The 20,529-nt window shown below is 43.5% G+C and overlaps 1 protein-coding gene across 2 annotated transcripts in view; it reads left to right on the top strand.

The window, feature by feature from the left end:
- Positions 1-442: 442 nt before the first annotated feature.
- The window catches only part of syde2 (synapse defective 1, Rho GTPase, homolog 2 (C. elegans)), a 51,330-nt gene continuing 31,243 nt past the window's right edge, over positions 443-20,529 (top strand). The window contains exons 1-4 of one of the 2 annotated variants that reach the window (XM_067596366.1): positions 443-1,060; positions 1,130-2,762; positions 10,801-11,102; positions 11,654-12,047. In XM_067596366.1, the coding sequence (XP_067452467.1) occupies positions 653-1,060; positions 1,130-2,762; positions 10,801-11,102; positions 11,654-12,047 (2,737 nt within the window). In that variant the 5' untranslated portion in view covers positions 443-652. The remainder of the gene's footprint in view (positions 1,061-1,129; positions 2,763-10,800; positions 11,103-11,653; positions 12,048-20,529) is intronic. The other variant, XM_067596365.1, reaches the window with a different exon arrangement.

Raw genomic sequence — 20,529 nt, 5'->3', positions numbered from 1 at the left:
TAGAGCCATTAAGCCTAATGGGGAGAAGATGCAACAGCAAAAGGGATTTTTAACAGTTGAAAAACAACTTTTCAAAGTTATGACTGATCTATGAAGCATTCGTAAATTAGACTATGTATGAGGTATTAATGAAGACGTTAATTTTAAAGTTATTATGCAATATATTATTTCTTTTATGAGATGTGCAATTGTGTTCATTCTACAAATGAATTTTCTACAGCTGTACAGCTTAGTTACAAGGAAGCTTCATGCAAATTTCTCCGAATAATTTAAGTACAAGGTCCCTGAACTTTGAGCCAGGAAAATATGTCAAATATCTGAGCTGCAAACACGAGGAGAAGGTGAGGTGAGGCGCTAGAGAGAAAGAAAGAGGGCGGTAAAGTGTGTGTGCGCGTCTCTCTATGTGTGTGGAGGAAAGAGAGAGAGAGAGAGAGAGAGAGACATAGAGGGAGAGAGAGGTGGTGCAGTTGAGTGAAGTGAGCCAGGAGTGAGTGAAGCGACAGTGCGGAGGTGACGGCGGAGAATGGAGAGGAGCTCGTCCGCCCGGCGAGCTTTGACCGCGGCGAGCGAGGAGAACCCACTCGGCTCTTTCCTTCAGGAGCCAGCCTGCTGAAAGAAACCGGGAGGAATTAACTGGGGGCAAAGGAAAGGAATGGCTGATCCTCTGCGGAGGACTTTACTAGCGAAACTCCGGGGGAAGAAATCCAAGAAAGGAGCGACGGTCGGCGGTGGATACGGCTCTGCTGCTGCTGCTGCGGCGGCGGCGGCGAATGGGGGCCGAGAAGGTAAAGAAAAAGTTTTGCAGCCAGACTCCGACGAGGCTCGTCCGGTAGTCTTGCTCGCAGAGCTGGATTGCACGACAGAGAGAATGAGTACGTACGAGAATTGTGTTGACGGGGCGATGGTGCAAACAGGGGGGGTTGTTATAGTCCGGGGGAGCCGAGCAGCGGAGTTGGCCGGCGCACGTCCCCAGGAGCCGAGCAGCGGGGGTAGGGTTCGGGTTAATGAGGAGCTCCTGGGGGTCTCACTTCAAAGAGACGTGCAGTTTGGGGGGCATGGTGTGTTTAGGGGAGCAGATAGGAGCCACCAGGGGCCCAGATCCGCTGACAGAATCACGTTATCGGCGGAGGTCCCGCTCGGAGGACCGCATGTCCAGAGAAAACACTTCGTCGCGGTCTCGCGGCAGCGCAGCGTCGGGGATTCAATCGGGTTTGGGGACAATTCAAATCACGTTTTGTCCTGCGCACGGGTAGAGCCGCACACCGGGGTCTGTAAGCCGCCAGAGGGCCGGGTTACTACCGCTGATAGTGAGCCTCTGGACAGAGGACATCCCCGGCACATGGCAGGGACTGTAGTGGCTGTAAATGTACACAACGACAACTGGAGTTTTGACAACAACCAAACTTTGGAGACAAACTCGCCAGTTTGCGCAGCACTTGTGAATCCAAACTGCATCTCTGGCAACACGGAAGAAAACATTTTAATCAGAAATATTGAGAGCTATGGGCCTGAGTATGCAGGGGACATCAGGGGGACAGTAGGCTGTCTGCAGAGCCCGACGTTTTTCCCCACAGAGCTAGACATATGCGACATTAACATGGCATCCCTGTGCGCCACAGAGGGGTCACTTAGATACCCTTTAGACAGTGAAGATGAGGATTACTATGATAATGAAATTCTGCCTTTTTATGAAACTATTAGAGCAAAAAGTGCTGGTGACAGAGCAGAGGTTGCAGAGCTGCCCCAGTCCGGTCAGGATAAAGGACAGGCTGATGACAGTAACAGTGCGCAGGAAACAGACAGGCTTAGGAACCAGCTGAAAGAGGCTTATTATCTCCTTATCAATGCTATGAATGATATCAACCTGGATGTGCAGCAGATTAGTGGTGGTTTAACCGAGCAGCAGGCCACCTCCTCCTGTAGTAGCCACTCCAGAGATAGTCTGTGCTCAAGGTTGTCTGCCAAAAACATGGACAGCGACTCCTGGTCCTCAGGAGGTGACCACAGCCCACAGCAGGTGTCTGACACTGACTCACTCCTACTTTGCCTCACTGGAAACCTTGAGTCAGGCCTTAAAAGCAGGCTGAACAGTAAGAGCATGGTGAACCTGTCCTTGGGCAAGATAAGACCCACATTACTGCGCTCTGCTAGTGACGGAGCTATCAGGTATCCAGGTGGACCCTTGCTGTGTATTAAAGCTCCTGGAACACAAAGTCCAGAAACCTTTAGTGATACAGGGGCTACAGAGCTACAAGCAGCTAAAGAGGGTAAAGGGGCTAAAGTCACAGGAGTAGGTGAGCTGTCAGACCCTCAGGTGCTTTACAATGCCACCAGCAGTGAGGAGCTGCTACAAGACGCCGGCGGTGAGGAGGACCGTGGCGGGCAGCTCAACGTGAGCAGCAGCTCAGTTAACAGCCTCACAGGTTCTTCAGACAGCAATGCTGAGGCCTCGTCACATCAGGGTCACGACAACAAGCAGGAGCTGACCGGGGTCCGCGCACAAGGGGCCAACTCGGTCAACAAGGGGCACGGCGTTACTGTCAACAAGATGCAAGAGTGGATGCACAAGGGGCGGTTGTTGTCTTCCGAGATGAAGCAACGCATTGAGGGCTCATCGCCGTCTTTGCCTCGCGGCGGAGGCCAAAACCAGGACCAAGCTAACCTCGGGGGGTGTAAACCAGGGGTCCACACATCCAGCCGAGGGGTTAAATCTGTCAAGGCCAAGTCACCTACAGTCAAGTCACCACGGCAGCAGCAGCCAGGTAGGAAGGCTACACGGAGTGGCCTCAACTCCCGTGGATCCTCTAAATCAGGGAACTCTCACCCTCCTTCCTCCCGTCTGATTATTGTCATCCTCCTCCACTCATAGTAAACTCCGTCTGGTGGCGGTCCACCCTGCACTCCTCCTCTTCTGGATGCAAAGCAAAGGGACGAGACACCTCAGACCTCTTTGCTTTCTTTTTAAGATTCTCTAACCGGTGGCGGGTTCTCTCCTTCACACTAATTTAGGTGCATTTTAACACTAAATTAATAGCACTTTAGGTTGTAGGTCGGATCACTCACAGTGTAGTTGAGTAACAACTAACTCACTCTCCTCTGCTAGTGTTTTTTTTGTGGTGTTGGTGGTGGGGTTGTGTGTGTGTGTGTGTGTGTGTGTTTGTGAATGCATTTGATTATGCACAAAAATGCCAAATGATTGTCTGATTATATAGTGTTGTGTTGATGCACATGAAAAAGCATGAAAGCATCTGTATCATGAAACCAGCCACAGCAACAGGAGATACATGTTAACATGACTTTAAATCTGTAATTAATACAAAATGAGTTAAATGCAAGATACATAGGGTTTAGGAGGGATGCAAAGCGGTTTAAACTACATTTACCTAGTTGGCAAAACAATCCTACCACAGGGTTAATTTAGAGGCTGGAGCTTTCGATCATATCACCCGATCTTCCTCAGCAGATGGAGTAGATGTTCAACTGTTGCTGATTGAAAAGTTGAGATTAAAAGTTCATTCTTGACCTCGGAAACAAAACAGTCTTACCTCGAGCTCCATTTACCCACTTTTAACAGCATTTACACCTTGCAGCGATGGTGACCTCCTCTAAATCTATGCCGGGTGCACACATCGCATATTTATTCAGTTACCGTTTCACTGGGAAAAGTTTTACTAAATGAAATGCACTTTTCGTCCATGTTGACCCGAACTGACTGCAAACATGGCAGTTAGCCAATTTAATCATCTGCTTCGGGAACTGTCTGTGTGGAAAACTTTGTATTGACATTTCTGATATAGGATGTGGAAATGGGCTTGCTTTGTATGGATCTAAAACCAGCTCTTTTTACTCTACCGCTCAATTTTTTTGCTTTCTGTAATAGTTTTCTATGTGTTCGAGCATATGTGTGTGTGTGTGTGTATCCGAGTGTGTGTGCTGTTGCAACAGTCTTTTCCAGAGCAAATAGATGACCTGCCATGTGTGCAGGCTGTTGTTGACTGTCGCTGCTGCTGTGCTGCTAGAAATAGAGTGTGATCTCTCTCTCTGAGGCTGCAGAGGGGAAGGCGTCTGTGTTTGACTTCCAGCTGCTGTTGGCTCAGCAAAGCTCCAACTATACATCTCAAGCTCTCTTCCCCTTCTCTTTGTTAAAATAAAGACAGGACTCTTCTTGATATTAGTTTCCAAAGTCTCTTCCCTCCCCTTGATTCTCATTTTTTTTCTCCATTTTGCTCAGCTCTCCCCTCTCTCTGTCCCTGCTGAACTTTTCCACAGCTGTGGCCAGAGGAATCCGAAGCAGGAGAGAAGCCACTGCAGTTATTCTGTGGTGGTGGTATGCGTGTGTGTGTGTGTGTGTGTGTGTGTTTGTGTGTTTGAGAGTAGGGGGGCTGGGCTGTCATGTTGCCTTCCTCCCCAGTCGTTTGCACTGGACAGCTCCATGGTAACTCGCATTTTAAAGAGACTTTGGATTGAATATTTAGGATGCCATTCCTGTTGTTTAACTTGTTTGCGTTGTGTCACTTAATTCCTCACCATGAATGAACAAAATGAAGGGCGATTAAGTATTTATTAAGGTCAGCCGCGGGCTTATCTTGCCCCTCTGGGCCTCTCGGCGCCTCACAAAGAGCCATTTAAAATAAAAAAGAAATGCCAAAGCTCCCAAAAGCTCCAGTGAATTTCTTGTCTTGGCTTGAAAGTTTTCATAGAGTTTATTGCTCTACTTTTAATTAATGCAAATACTTATATATTTCTGACTTTCTAAAATAAGACCTGTTCCTCCCCTAGAGTCAGATACTTGGAAATTAAACCTCACCATGAAGTCATAGGACAAAATATTTCACGCCAGAAGCATTTGCTTAATTAGACAGGAGCTAATTTAGTTCTGTGCTGACTTGTCCTTTAATTACAATATAAAAGATCATGTCAGTTATTACCCAAAGCTGAGCTCCTTATACGTAAATGTGCGGATGAGGGTTATTGTGCAGATGAGCGGCGTGCATATGCACAACTCCTGTTTGCACATACATGTTTGTGTTTGCAATGAGAGGATTTATAGTTTTGTTGTGTTGTGCTGTGGCAGAGCATTGGTTGGCGTGCCGGCGGGCAGGCAGTATCCAGGTGTCATGTTTTGGCCAGACCTGAACTCAGGAGTGGTGTATCAGTCAAACCCGATGTTGCTCGGGTCGGGTCGGTGAGGGTCGATAACATATGTACAGTATATAACTTGGTTGTGATTGGCCAGTGAGCCCAGTCCTGGAACATGCATGCTGCACGCTCTCATGCGCACCCCGAATGAGGCCCGGCAAAGAGGCAGACAGGGCCGGTAAAAGCTTTATGGATTTTTTGATGGTCCACTGGCCCACCGGGATTTGTCCCGGTATGCCCGATGGCCAGTACACCACTGCTCCCTTGGAACAGAGCAGCAGCACTGAGGGAAAAATAGTGAAATAGCTTTTTCTATCTTGTCAAAAACAGCTTTTAAAAGAACACACTCATTTGCTTTTGCTGTGGAGAATGAGATGAGAGGATCAATACCACTCTTATATCTGGTTGACAAATTTGAAGCTAGGTTAGCTTAGTTTAACATAAAGACCAGAAACAAACGGAAACAGCTTGCCTGGCTATGCCAAAAGTCCAATTATACGTCTAAAGCTAGCTAATTAGCATCCTATTGTTTGTTAAATCCACGCAGAAAAAGGAGGGTAAAAACGAGAAGTAATGGTTTTAGGGGGATTTATGTGTCAAGACTATTTCTTGGCTGGGAGCAGTAACTTGTTGGAGTCTCCGCTTGTTGCCTGGTAACAGGCCATATCCAAGAATTAGTCTGACACATAACATAAAGTCACAATGTGTCATTTTTACAATTAGTTTTTGTACCAATCAAACTCATGAGTTCTAATTTGCTAATTAGAGCTTGAAAGGTGTTTTTAGGTGGATTTTGTTACCTTTGGACAGAGCCAGGCTAGCGGTTTTCAGTCTTTATGCTAAGCTAAGCTAACAGGCTGCTGGCTGTAGTTTCATATTTAGCATACAGACATGAAAGTGGTATTGATCTTCTTATCTAACTTTCCGCCAGTAAGTGAATCATTTCGAACTATTCCTTTAAAAATAATAACTTTCAGATATGCTCTGTATAAGGTTTAACATGCATTATTGCTCAACATTTTCATTACATTAATTCCTGCTTGCTCAGTGATTCAATGTAGCTATTAGTTGAGAACGCAGGTGTAACATAAACCCACTCAACTGTTGTCAAGTCATGTCAGAACGATGTGGCATTTGGTTTCTGCACCGTGCCAAAAACCTTGTTACTGAACTGCAGAGGAGTTGTTTTTTTTTTTTTTCCACACAAACACCCACGGCTGATGGTGGAGGTACAATAATTTGTCTTTTCTGCTGTGTCTGTACTTGGACAGATTTATGAAGGATGGTAGCTCTAGAGACAGATGAGATGATGAAGGAGAAACCTGAGGCACGCAGGTTCATAGCAGGATGGTTTATGAGTTGTATGAGTCACATGATGGGGCCAATGCTAGCATCTTGTTTGGCAATTTCAGATGACTGATTATCAGTAAAAAAAAAAAAAAAATTAGGTGGCAGTATTTTATCAGGAGGCTTTGTTGAGGGGCCTTTAAATGGCCAGTGTTCTGGGTCGCATTGGGAGTAAATGTGTCTTTTTTTTAAAAAATCCCACCCCTGAAGCATTATATCCATTTTTGGAAGAGCTCCAACATTAAAAATAATTTGGGTTTGACGCCAACATATTGAGGAGGAAGTGGTATTTGCATTAGCAGGCTGTGCTGCCAGGATGCCTCAGTGGGATGCAAGTGTTGACATGTGATGCAACCCTGGATGATCTCAGCCCTGTCCTGGTGTAAAAAGAAAAATCTACTCGGAGAATCCTCATTACCATGTGAATTCATGTCAACAGGAATGTATGGCACACAGCAAAAGATTCCCTCTGAAGAGGGGGGAGCCCCCGAACTCTGTATACACAACAAAGTGTTGTCTGTATGGACGAGAAAACTAGCTGGTGTGTGTTTTGCACTTACCAAAAGAGGAGCCTTTATGAAGAAAAAGGAATTCAGCAAATAAAAGGAAAAGCCTATGGGAAAGTGGTTCAAGTGTTTTGTCTTAGTGTTTGCAAGGAGAAAAAGATTCAGTCACTCAGACGATTTAGATCAGGAATATAATTGGAGTGAGGGTTTACTGTCAGGCTCACATGGCGCAGGTTCATACCAGCACATCCAGGAAATCAGCTTTTTTTTTCTTTGCAAGTTTGCATTCCTTTCAGCACCTCAGACAAACCCATAACACTCCTCCCCATCCGTGCACCACCTCTTCTGCTCTTTATTTTCTCCTGTAGACGTGCATCCTTGTATTATGTGCTCTGGCCATCTGTTACCTTCAGGTCAGGGGTGTGAGATTTCCGTGCCCTGAACACATCATCTTTATGCCAACAAAGCACACGGGGAGCCAGGCTGTGTTAGTTCCGTTATGGAAATTGTATTTGAGAGTATTTGCTCTGTATTGTGTTTATGGTTTAGTTTTGATTTATAGTTGATAGGTCTCTCATGCCAAATAATAACTAAAGGGGAGTGGAGCCTTTATTAAACAAAAACTTGCTGCAGTGAGCATCAGTTAGTTGATTGTTTGGTCTTAAAAATGTCAGAATATTGTGAAAAATGTTGTTTTGTCTGACAAAAAGTCCAAAACACAAAGATTAACAGTCATATAAATGAAGGGCAAAGAAATAAGAAAGAAAAGCAAGAAGCTGGAACATTTTTGCTTGAAAAATTACAAACTGTTAATCGATTATTAAAACAGTTGCAGATTAATTTTCTGATGATAGACTATTTGATTAATTCTAATCGTTTAAGCTCTATAAACACCTTCATTGTTCTCCATCCACAAGTGTCCTTATTGTTAATTTTTGGTAAGGACTAGTTTAAACATTATGTTTGAGAAAAGCACTCTGAGATTCCATTACCTATTTCTATCGGGCTGAATGTGCCGCAGTATAATAACCTTCTGCTGGAATAATAAGTACTTTTTCACATCAGCATTATGAAGGGGCGATACTGACACGCCGACGTAAGAAGCTGAGACAAGCCGGAGAACGCTGAAATGGTTTGATATCTGATAGCAGTGTGAATTTCTAAATTCTCACTCATTAAGTCAAAGCAGTGGCGTGCTGTTGCTTAGGGAAGCTGTTACTCCTCTGAAGGTGTGTGACAGTGGAACGAGACAGAGGGAAGGCTGTAAAATCTGAAGCTGTGGTCTGGAATGCTGTTCGTGTCAGAACACGCATCCTCTTCCAGTTATGAAAGACCCCTTAAAGAAGATGGCATGCTGACAACAACTCCATGCACAAGCATCTGATCTTTTTTCGCCCGGCTTTGGTGGCAGAGTCTGCGGTTTGGGAATTTTGGTCTAGAAGGCTAGTTTAGAAAAAAAATATGCTGTTACTATTTTAATCATAAAACATCCCAGAAGTGTCCCTCTGGTGTAGATTCGAATATGAGTAACAACACTGCTGTCAGGCAAGAGTTTAAAGGGTTACGAGGAACTTCAGGACCGGAACAGTTGAAAACGAAGCATAGCAGATTATTACAGTACACAGCTTGCCTACACATCAACCCATGAGACTCAGTAAAGTGCCAGAAACATACTGTACGTTTCCCCTTCACTCAGTAGTTGGCACATGCTAAAGCTGCTGCTGAGCTCCAGGCCGTCAAACGCAACATCAGTCCTAATCCAGGCTAATGCAAACACATTGCTGCTTCATGTTCACGTTTCTGGTTGGAAAGCCTCTGTAAATTAAGCAAAGCAGAATGTAAGAAATACTTAAAGATTTGCTTTGTATCCTTTGCAGTGTGGTGGTCTGGTTGAATTCAAATTAAACGGATGACTGAGAGGCTGCAATGAGTTGTGTTTTTGCTGTTCAGGCGTTTTTTTTTTTTGTTTGTTTGTTTTTTTCACTGTGGAGATTAGGAATGCCTTAAAAGTGGCCTCTGTTCTAGCCACTGAAAGCTGTTTTATATACTCAGCGGCGTCTTATATAATCAGCTGGAACGCAGAGGAATGGCATTCCTGACAGAATCAGTTTCATCCTACTTTGTATCATAGTTGTCATAGTGGAAAAAAAAGTCAGCATCGAGTAGAGAAATAAAGTGCACGACTTGTTTTTTTTCGTGGTGAGAGGAACTCCGAAGTTGGTATTTATGGGATTTTTGGAGGCACTGGAGATGGTAGCAGTTATTGCGAGTCAACAGTCGCTTTGTTGAAGTGTTAATAAAGTTGCCTTGTAGATCACAGAAGAGCAGAGAGAGGCTGTTCAGAGGGGGCTGGTTGACTTCCAGAGAAAAGTAAATCCCAGCGGAGCCCTTTGCTCTCTCTCTGTGTGTGCCGCTTTCAGGCCTTTGTCAATAAAAGCAACCAAGCAAAAAAAAGTACATCAATCTACTGAGTAGAAGTTATGTAATATGAAACCATGTGAATTTTAATGTACTTCAGTTCTCTTTTGTTAGACTGTTGCGGCTTAATAAAGAAAAAAGAAAACCCTGTTGTGGTTTAGTCTGACTCATTCACAATTCTTAATAGTACAGTCGCACATGCACACTTTGGATGCCCTGGGTTAAATTTCGATTGCATAGAGTGAAAATATTCCCCAAGTCTATAATTTGGTGGATGTAGCCTGGCGTGCATGAAAATGCATTTCCTTGAGGAAAGGCGAAGTTGTCATTAAAGCATGTGGAGGGGCTCGTCTGGGAGCTGAGGATCAAAACAGTCTTTTACACGAGCCTGCTGTACAAGTTACAGCAAGACCCTGCCCTCAGCACCTCTCTCTCTCCCCGTCACACACACACACACACACACACACACACACACACACACACACACACACACACATGCACAGAGCTTGTTTTTCTCTGGCTGGCATCTGCTCATCAACCCTTGTGAAAATAAAATCATGTTAGACTTACAAAGGTATTTTTTTGATTTCAAGGGATACAAATCTTACTATCTCATGAGCAAAACATCCACACACACACACACACACACACACACACTAAGAGCAATGCAGGCGCTCTTTTGTTGCCTTCTCTGGAACATTAAGGGACCACGTCATCATCTCTATTATTTGTCCCTTTTCACTGCGCACGTATCACCACTGGCTGTACTCATCGTCCTACCCCTTAGACACACACACACACACACACACCCCCTCCCCTCTGTGCTCTATTTTCACAGCTGTAATGCCAGCAGTTTCTCGCTCCTTTTTTTTTTCCAAGTTGCTGTTATGGAAGATATGTGTGCTCAATCCCTCCGTCTCCCTGTGATCTCTTCTGAATTCAGAGCCCAGATATTTCCGAAGCTGACACTCCTGAAATGGGATGTCACCGAGGAGAAAAAAGGGGGAGGGGGGGGAGGGATAGGTGCTCCAGAGTGCCTGTGGAAGTTTGATTGAAAATTTAGTCATTAAAAACAACACGATAAAAGTCTGATCAGAAGGTATAAGACCTCACAATTTGATGAGACAAAGCAAGTGGCCAAGGAAAAATGATCTAATTGCATTATTCAGTATTTTTACACATGTGGTTTCTTGATACAGATGTTTTCATCAACTTGACAGGACATGAATAGTCTGAGATTAAACGCTAGATTGAGTCATTCAATGTTCGATCGTTATTTTAATGACAATGGTGATAATCGTTGCTTTTTATGCCAACCAAATAATTTTTTATTGTCTCTTGGCAGGTGGTTGTAACCCTCATATTCTTTCTGTTTCCATCGCTTTCTCAGCTTTCATTGAGAATGTCCAAACCCCCTGTGCTAACAGCCGCGAGGCGGGCAAGGCCAATGATATTTCGACATGGCGACCGCATCTCAACACCATCACTGTCTCCAAGAAGCGCAACTGGCTGCAGCAGAGCTCCCTTGGGAGGAACCACTGCACCAAGGATGAGCTGCAGGGAATGCTGGGAGCTGAGGAGGAGGGCTGCCAGTACTCCCATCAGCTGCCTCCTCCTCCCAGTCCCTCTCCAGACCACCTGAGACCCTCAGGGGGAGCTCCTTCGCGGCCGGTCCGCCTGCACCTGCCTCAGGTTAGCATCGAGGTCTCTCCGTTGTTTTAAAAGAATAGTTTGACATTTTGGGAAACATGCTATTTTGCTTTCTTGCTGAGAGTTAGTTAGCTTAGCTTAGCATAAAGACTGGAAACAGGGAAACAGCTAGCCTTGCCCTGTCCAAAAGTTTAAAAAATCTGCCAACCACCTCCTCTAAAGCTCTCTACTTAAAACATTTTATCTTGTTTGTTTAATTTATACAAAAACCAATATGTAAAAATGACAATTTGTGGTTTTACAAGGTGCAGTGACTTGCGGCTCCCTTCCACTTGGGCCAGAGCTAGGCTAGCTTTTCCCCCCTGGTTTCAGTTTTAATGCTAAGCTAAGCTAACCAGCTGTAGTTTCATATTTAGAGTACAGATATAAGATATGGTTTTTACTTTCTCATCTAAGTCTCCCCAAGAAGTGCATTTCCCAAAATGTTTCCAAAAAATGGTAACACAGGATCCAACACAGCGGTTGCTGTAGGTGTTTAAGTTAATGTGGCGTCTTTTCCTTGAAGTTTAACTTTAGCTTTTGTCTTGATTTAGGTCAGTGTCAGTCAGGCTCCTCATCCTCGGAGTGTAGACCCAGCAGAGGAGAACGATGCGGACGATGAAGGAGAGATCTGGTACAACCCGATCCCAGAGGACGATGAACCGGAGATGTCCCACAGACCCTCAGTTCGGCTGCTCGTCCCACCTCGAGCTGAGCCCCAGAGGAGGCCCAGTAGGGGAGGAGATGTGGGTCACAGTGGGAGGACCCTGGAGGGCAGCAGCGGCGCCGGGCCTGAGGCGCTCGGGGAAAGCCTCGGTGGCGGTGGCGGTACAGGAGATGGGAGTCAGGGGAATGCTGTACATTCCACAGAGGCACTACATCTGCACAGACAGATGCTCGCGTGCAAACCTCAGGAGGAGGGGGGGCCTTCTACCAGTAGAGCCAAAGGTAAGTTAAAAAAAAAAGAGAGACACAAACACACCTCCTCTCATTCTTACTTCCCTTCCCTTCCTTCTTTTTGTGGATATATCATTCAGTCTGTTCTTTTCTCTGATGCTCGAGGGCCAATTATTGTCTGTCGTTTTGTCTCTCAGCTAGTCACTCTCGGCAGATTCTTGCGGTTGCGCACACCTTGACGACTAATTACAGCCGGTGTTGAAAATGTTTCCAATCAAAGGATCGACAGACTTACAGTCATTCCTCGCTAACTGTATAAGTACTTTTACATGTAGTTGATGATATACAACTATAGGCAGACATAGAGTTTGCCTGAAATCTACAGCTAACATAGCCGTACTAGCTCAGTTCTTTCTTGTGCTGTTCAGTTTGATGGGAGTAGACAGGAGCCGTGGCTGTCTAATCATATCACTCCATATCAGTGTCCCTCATTAAACTCAGACAGACATTAGCCAGGAGGAATTCAGAATAGCCATTCCCGAGAAGAAAGAATATCCATTTACTTGTGACTGCAGCTCACACAGAGAGCTGTGAACTTTGTAAATTGGTGGTTCTTGGAAGTTTTTTTTTTTGTCCTAACTGGAATAAATGTCCTCTTGTCTTGAAATCTGGCTCATTAAAATGCACTTTTGGTGTGTGCAGACACACACAAAACACACAAAACCGTGACGTGCAGAGTTAAAGAAACATCACTGTTAATGAATTTTAACGCTCTCTCTTCACTTTGCTTCTTATTTATTCGTTTGCTTGGAAATTGTTGACAACTCTGCTCTACAGCGACGGGCATAATGATGACAGCCAGCACACGGCTCCCTGTCTCTTAATAAGCTCGGGCTGTTTTTTTCTAACTTCCGACTTTTTGTTCTCTCTGATGTGGCAACATGGTAGTTTGAACCAATTGGCACATCTTGAGCTGAGCCTATAATTACAACTTTTGACAACACTTTTCTGTGGCACGCAACAGTCATTTCTTGTTGTAGGAGCACAAAGTGAGGCTGAACAGTTTTGGGTATGCTGAGCGAAATCTAATACTTGAGCTTTAGTGTTCACAGCAACAGTTTTACTGCCAGAATGAAGGCTTGAAATGAGCTCAGAAACCCCCCACCCCCCCCTAAAATACTCAAGTTTAAAAGTTGAAACCACAAACCATTGAGACTTGTTCCCATAAATAAAAGAGATATACTTCCGCTGCAGTTTTCCATGTTTCAAAATTATAATCATCACATATAAAGTTACAATTTATCCTGCAGCGTACTTACTTATTTAGAGCGGAGAGTCATAAATTCTTAAGGTGTTGCATTATCTCCTAAAACAAGTCCGCCCTTGACAAGGTCACAGGTTTGATTGGCGGCAGATAAACTGCTTGATCCTCATTGACTGGCTTCAAACTCCTGGCTTCATGCTGCGTCACGTGTGGCTCAGCAAAACTCTCTGTCCTGAGAGACTTTCCTCACAGGATTAGGATTAAACCGGTCCTGAATGCGTCTCAATGTACTAGCCCAGGAAAGGCTCTAATCATGGCACACAGGGCTAATTAAATATAGGCTATTTCTGCCTGCATCATTTGATTGGTTTCAGACCTATTTTTTCAGTCCAGATGAAATTTGCTGGTATCATTAGGGCCTTTCATGCTGGGTAAGCAGATGAGTGGCCATAATTGGAAACTGGAGTGGCTTGTTCAGCAGTTTTAACAGAGAAGAAATCTTGTAGAACAGAAAGGCTTTTTTTTAATGTTCACTGAGCTCTCTACCTATTTCACTTGTGATTCATTTTTCCATCAGATCGCTACCATTCATTTACAACCCATAATAGGATTCTGTTTAACAGGAACAGTCAACGGTAGTCCTATGATAGTGTGGGTCGACTGGTGCTCTGACTGGTTTCTGTGAAAACGAGAAGAGGGAGCAGCAATGTTGTTTTTTTTTTTCCCCTCCGCTCCGGAACTGCCTCCCTCTCTGCTGCCTGTTGACTTTGCAATTGATTCCTGTGGGTTTGGCGACGCCATCCCACACTTCACTGCAACAAAAAAGAGCAATGAGCCGGCTACGTGTCATCAAAGAGGAAACAGTCATTACTGGTTGTTTGTGTGTGTGTGTGTTTTTTGAGGATGCAGTGGGCACTGTGGTTTTCAATCAAAAGAAAGATTAGGAAGGTAAAATATTGCTTCATGCTCTGTCTTTATCTGTGGTTTAAATCATACTCTTCTACCTTCAGAAATCGTGTGCTGTATTGTGGTTGCTGTTAACTGCAGAATGACAGTGCACTCCTCCTCCTCCTCCTCCTCCTCCTCCTCCACTCTAAACTAGTTGGGAGGGTTGGGGGATGGTGGGCTGGAGTGAAAAGGCCTGCTCACTCCACCCTGCATTCAGTGTCCCATCCCTCCGCCACAGGGTCAAACAGGGCCTGTTTGGGGACATGGGTAATTACCAAAACAACATTTCTCTGATACTTTTTGTTTATTTTCCTCTAATTTTTCAGATGAACTGGACTAGTTTCAGATCATTTAGACTGAAATACCAGACGGCTGTGTGTGTTTTAAAAGAGAAATCAGTACAAGATGATCATAAAGTATCTGCAGTGGTTGGAGGGTTGTTGATCAGTGTTCTGGCTTGTGGATAATGACTTTATAGGTGAAACACATATTGTTCTTTACTCCAACAAGAAAATCACAATACATGACGGTATCACAGCATTTTGTAAGGTAATAAATGACCATTTAATGTTATTCTATAAGTCAGTGATTACTGATACAGGAATATGCCAGCGGTTTTCCATGTTGTAGCCCATGTTTCTGCAATTAAAATAACTATACAGCTAAGCATTGTGGAAAGTATATCGCTGCTTATAATTGTTTTTCACACCTTCCAGGCAGCCACTGGTTTCCATTCATATGAGGAAGGTGTTAAAATGAATTTGACGCATGAGTTCTGTTATCCATCAGAGTAAACATCAAGCCTGCATTTTTTCTCTTAATTGATCTTCACACATATTAGACATGGATAGAAAGCAACATCTGCTAGGGGAAAAAAAATGCACCCATAATTATAAAGATTTACATCTTGCATTCAAAAATGAGCAAAAACATGTAAAAACATTGGTGTATTACTTTAATGCTTCACGATAGTGTCGGAAACCCTGTACCTAACCCTCTAAACACTTGTTTGTTAGTAGTAAGATCATTGTTACTACCGCAGCATGCTGTATTTTCACCGCGTCTACTGAATGTGTGTTTAGGATACCACATCATGGATTGTCTCACCACATCTTTTTTGTAAATGCACCCACGCCTCCTTAAGAACAACGTCCTTTGATCAAGGCTTTGACAAAGTCTTAAAACTTCTAAAATTAGAAGTGCAGTCACAGCATTGCACTCCGCTATGTCCATCCTGTCTTTTCTATGTCTTCTTGTTTTTATATTACTCATGAATATAAGGCTATACAGACTCCACTTTATTTGAAGGGCTAAAAATTTGAGAGGCCCTTTCGTTGATAGAGCACGAATAAGAGCGTCTGCTGAATTAATGAAGCGCCGCAGATGTAGATGACTCCCTGCGACTATAGTTTGCCTCTGTTCGGCTGGCTGGTTCTTTTTCTCTCACCGGATACACTCCAGACTCCTCGTGTGCTGCCTATTGACTGACTTTTTGTCCATCTGAATGCTCTATTTGTATTGAGAATAATGATTGATGGACTTTGGGGGTGGTGAGCTCGGTGAGTTCCCGATCTCTTGTTCCCTTTTAGCGCCTGTTTGGGGAATCTGACTTGGCCAGCGCTCGGAATGGGATCAGAGCTATTTCTGGGGGGTTGTTTTGGTCAAGCTGACTGCTGCGTTCAAGAATTGGCCCCGGCTGCTAAAGTTACATGAGAGTTCAAGCCTCTGAGTTCAAACCTGGAATCTAATCTAGGCTGACGATTGCATGGTTCGGTCTGGAGGAAGTCAACAACTCAGAGGAGCGACGTTGTGAGAGCAGCACTTTAAAAACCAGAGCAGATTCCATAGCTCGGCGCTAGATGTTAAGTTCGGGTCACATAGTTTTACTCATGGCTCTTTGTCTCTGGTCTGTTCTTCATTTCATCCTCACAATATCTGTAGAAAAGTGCTCTGGTCTCTGATTTGAAGGATAAAGTATTTTATCTTTATTAATAATCATTACTTAATTGATCATACAAGCATACGAGGGTCACTGTAATATATGTAGTTTAGTTCTTAGAGGATCTGATCCTGACAATGGTTCTCCATGAGTGTTTATAACCCTAAAGTATGGTTATTTATGGCCACATAATTATTCTCATTATTGATTAATCTGTTGATTATTATTATTTTTTGATTAATCAATTAATAGTTTAGTGTACAAAATAGTGAAAAAGGCCTAAATTGTTTGTTTTGTCCAATCAACAATTCAAAGATATCCTGTTTACAATGAAATGAAGCACATTGGAGAAGTTTGAACCAACAAATGTTTAGTGTTAATGGAGCATAGTGATGCTGGCTTACATTTAGGGCTGCAACTAACAATTATTTTAATTATCGATCAAGAAATTCATCATTTAGTCTGTAAAATGTCAGAAAATAATGAAAAATACCCATCATAATTTACTAAAGCACAAGATAGTGTCTTCAAGTCACTTCTTTTGTCCAACCAACAGTCTCAAACTCAAACTTGAATTTACTTATCATATAAGATAAGGAAAAGCAGGAAAAACGCTTATAAAGGAGAAGCTGAAACTTACAAAAATGACAATTAATTGATTGTCAAAGTAGTTCCAGATGATTTCCGATTGAACGATTGATCGTTTCTGCAGTCGCTGATTGGCAGCAACTGCTTCATTCATGTTTCAAAATCACTCTGTCATTCACAGCTGCTTGGCTACCAGCTGACTGGTAATATCCTGCCATATTCATGCAGGTGTTGAGCACTATAACCTGACACTTCTTACTATACTGGGCTGATACTCTCATGCTGATGCTGTTTGCTGCCGCAGCTCCCTCCACCGCCCCAACATCCTCCGCAAGTTTTTTTATATTGTTGATTTAACTAAGATCTAATGGTCATCCGTTTGTTTATTAAGAGAATTGGTTCCAATCTCTCTCAAAGATTCAGAGCATTTTCCACCAAACTGTCAAATCTAACACTTTGTTATGAATTCTTTGACATAATCTGACTGATTTCCTGTTATTTTTATCCTATATGGTTATGTTTAATGTCTTTCTGCCATCAAAAATATATTCATCACTCAATTCTGTGGAATGAAGTAAGTAATTAATGGTATTTATTGATATAATGATACTGATTTATTGCAATATGTAAGTCATTTATTGTTGACAGAGTGCCAGAGTCAAATCATTAACTTAGTTATTCATTTAATTTCCATTAGAGGTTTAATACTGAAAAGATTTTTATTTGTTTTCAGATAAAACCAAGTCATTGGTCAACAGTCGTCACATACTGTAGCTGTTAGTGCGGTGTTGTTTGGGTTGGGGTGGTGCACTGAGGCCAGTGTGGCTGCAGGCTGTCTAGAATTAGCAGCCACTCTGTTGGTAGAATTACAGCAGAGCAGGAATTCCTGCAGCAGTAGGCGAGCTAGGCTACATGAGGGCTGCTTTGGCAGGGGGCCATGTTGTGCTAGCGAGAAGGCCTGCATGCTTGGATATATTAGCAGGGGTTTTGTAACCATTGTAATGAAACGGCCGAGCTCCCGCGGGCCCTGAAAGGCCTTCCAGCGCTGAATGATTCAGAGCCAAAAGGAGAGGAAGCAGCGCAGAGCCGAGCCTCGGTCACCCAGTGAAGAAACTACAGGACAAGTATGCCATTCACCAGTTTATTTACACTCCCCTTGTTGGTCAGCACACACTGGTCCTTTCGTTTTTTTTTTATTTAACACACACGTTTGGCAGACATGCTTGTAAGGACACACACGCTCAAGTAAAAACAAGTGGTTTTACAGGGGTAATCAGGGACAGCAGATTATTGTTTCCCTCCAAGGCTTATCAGAGTATACTCTGTGTCTGTCTCTCTTTTTCCCTCTCACACACACACACACAAATAAAAAACACACAATCTTACATTCTCGTAGGCCAGGCAGGCGTCTAACATTGTTTTACTGGAAGATATTTTACATTATCCGGATATTATTTACGTCTAAACTTGGCGTTGGCTAGAGTGACAGTTTGGCTCACGCTACAAGTTTGCTGTTAAAAATATCAGGCGTGTTTGATAATGATCAGGTCGTCCCTCACACACAGATACACACACATACACACACACACACACACAAACCCCTCCTCCTGCACCTGTCTGGTGCCAGTGTTGTGAAAAGCCCTCGTCATAAATTCCTGGGCTTTGTTGAGAGGTGTTAGAGGCGGGGTGCCCGAGGTGGACTGCAGGGTCAGGGAGGGCATGTGCGTGTGTCTGTCTCTATGCTCGCATATTAACATGCACTCTCTCTTTGTGTTACAGTAATACGGTGAGTGCATGTGCATGTTAAAGTATTGGGGGGGTGGACATAGTTAGCCAGCTCAGGTGTCACCCAGTGGAATGCAGACCTTTCGCCCTTTGACCCCCAGGAACACGGCCCTAGAGGGTAGGGTGTCAAACCATCACCCCTGAACCTCAGCTAGTCAAGCATCACGTTACTCTCCTGACTGCTGCCACAAGGCCAAAGGCTACAGAGGACACTGCTGCATGTGTGTGTGTGTGTGTGTGTGTGAAGCCACGGTCATTAACAATGGAACAGTCATTAACTACGTCAGAGGCAGATCTGCCCTCAGGCTGAGTGGACGTTGCTCCCGTTTATGTTGATTATAAAATAAATAGGACAGCAGGACACTAATGGAAGTTGTTTTCATTCCCACTCTTGAAGGTTGTTTATTGTCAAGTAAACAGGCATTAATGTAGGTCATAAGACTTTATTTTTTACTACCACAGTTTCAAGACTTAACAGTGTTGCCTTATTTGTGTCTCACATCATTCACTGATGAAACAGTTTTCTTCACTGCATTCTTATAGCCACTACATGTAGTTTCATTATAATCAGTATCACAATATCAAGAATATTTTTCTGATTTTTATATATATATGTATAGAGGCTGGCCTATCACCTTTAGGACTTGGCATTGAACAACAATACTGTCTGAGCAAAATGTGTCAGCACCATCAAATGCCAAAAGTGTTGTTGGTATGTAATGCTTGGTTAGACTCTTATGCTTGTTTACTTATTCTTTGCCACTTAATTTGTGTTAACCCCAAAACATCCCAAACTCCTTTTTATCAATTGATGATTATAATTTGATCTGAGTCATTCATTGGACAATATTATTGTAAAACAATGGCTATAGGATCGTATAAACTTGATACCATTCTGCTTAAAGTTGAAAAATGATAATACTGCTGACGTAGAGGTTTCACAATAATAAATAATTACTAGATAAAACCTCTGTGGTTACTTACAGCTCCTTTAAATGTGTAACAACCATACAACAAAATGAACAGCAGTTTCAATCCATTGCAGTTTTGTAGATAATTACATCCCATGTAATTTAATACTTTGTACAATATGTATGAAAACTAAAATTAATTCTCAAAACTGAGTCATACTGTGTTTTCATGTAGTAGGAATTTCACTCCTTTAAAACCTTGTGTCAGACCTGACCAGGGCTCTCTGTGTGTGCACGGCCCCTCCCCAGATGTTGTTTGGTGAATTTGCACCTCCAGCGCCCTCCACCCATTTTCTCCCTTCTCAGTGCGCCTCTGTGTCTATTATTGGCAGGAAGCTGTGACAGGGAAGGCTACTCAGCCAGGGGGAAAAGGAGGCTAAACATGGTTTGATGAGGAATGTGAGAGAACAGCCGTGTTCATTTGTACATTCACCAGCCGGCTTGCCAGCCTTCCAGTCGAACATCCAGACCTCTCAGTGCCTGGACAAGGGGCGCCTTTGTCCCCCATCTGTTGGCTACACCCTGCCCTGCTCCTGCCCCCCATCTTCCCTTCTCTCCATCCTGTTGCACCTCCTCTGCCTCCCTCTTTTCACTCGCGGGCCCTCACCCCAGAATAGCACAGCAGGTCCCCTCTGAAAATAGAGCTGGTGATGTTGGCAGGGTCAAACTCTCTCCCTCTCTTCTTTCCACTTTGTCTCTGTATCTCTCTCTCTCTCTCTCTCTCTCTCTCTCTCTCTCTCTCTCTCCCTGAATTTTTCTCTCTCACTTACAGAATCACTCTTGTGTTTCTGAAGTATGCTTGGAGAAAGAAAGTCTGCCAATAAAAACAACAAATGCATATTTATTTCAAAGGACAAATCCAAAATCAACATTGAACATCTACATAGATCACTAGCCTCTAGACTTAGTGTCCTAGTGTCTAGTGTTTTTAAAGGAGACATGTCATGTTTTTTGTGACTTTCTGTTATTTTTAGTGTTATGATTTTGGATGTCTATGTCAAATATGAACATAAAAATGTTCCCTGAAAGTCAAAAGCC

The sequence above is a fragment of the Thunnus thynnus genome, chromosome 8, assembly GCF_963924715.1.
Source record: "Thunnus thynnus chromosome 8, fThuThy2.1, whole genome shotgun sequence".
Lineage (NCBI taxonomy): Eukaryota > Metazoa > Chordata > Actinopteri > Scombriformes > Scombridae > Thunnus > Thunnus thynnus.
Note: the sequence above shows the minus strand (reverse complement) of the source record. Positions and strands in the feature narration are given on the sequence as shown.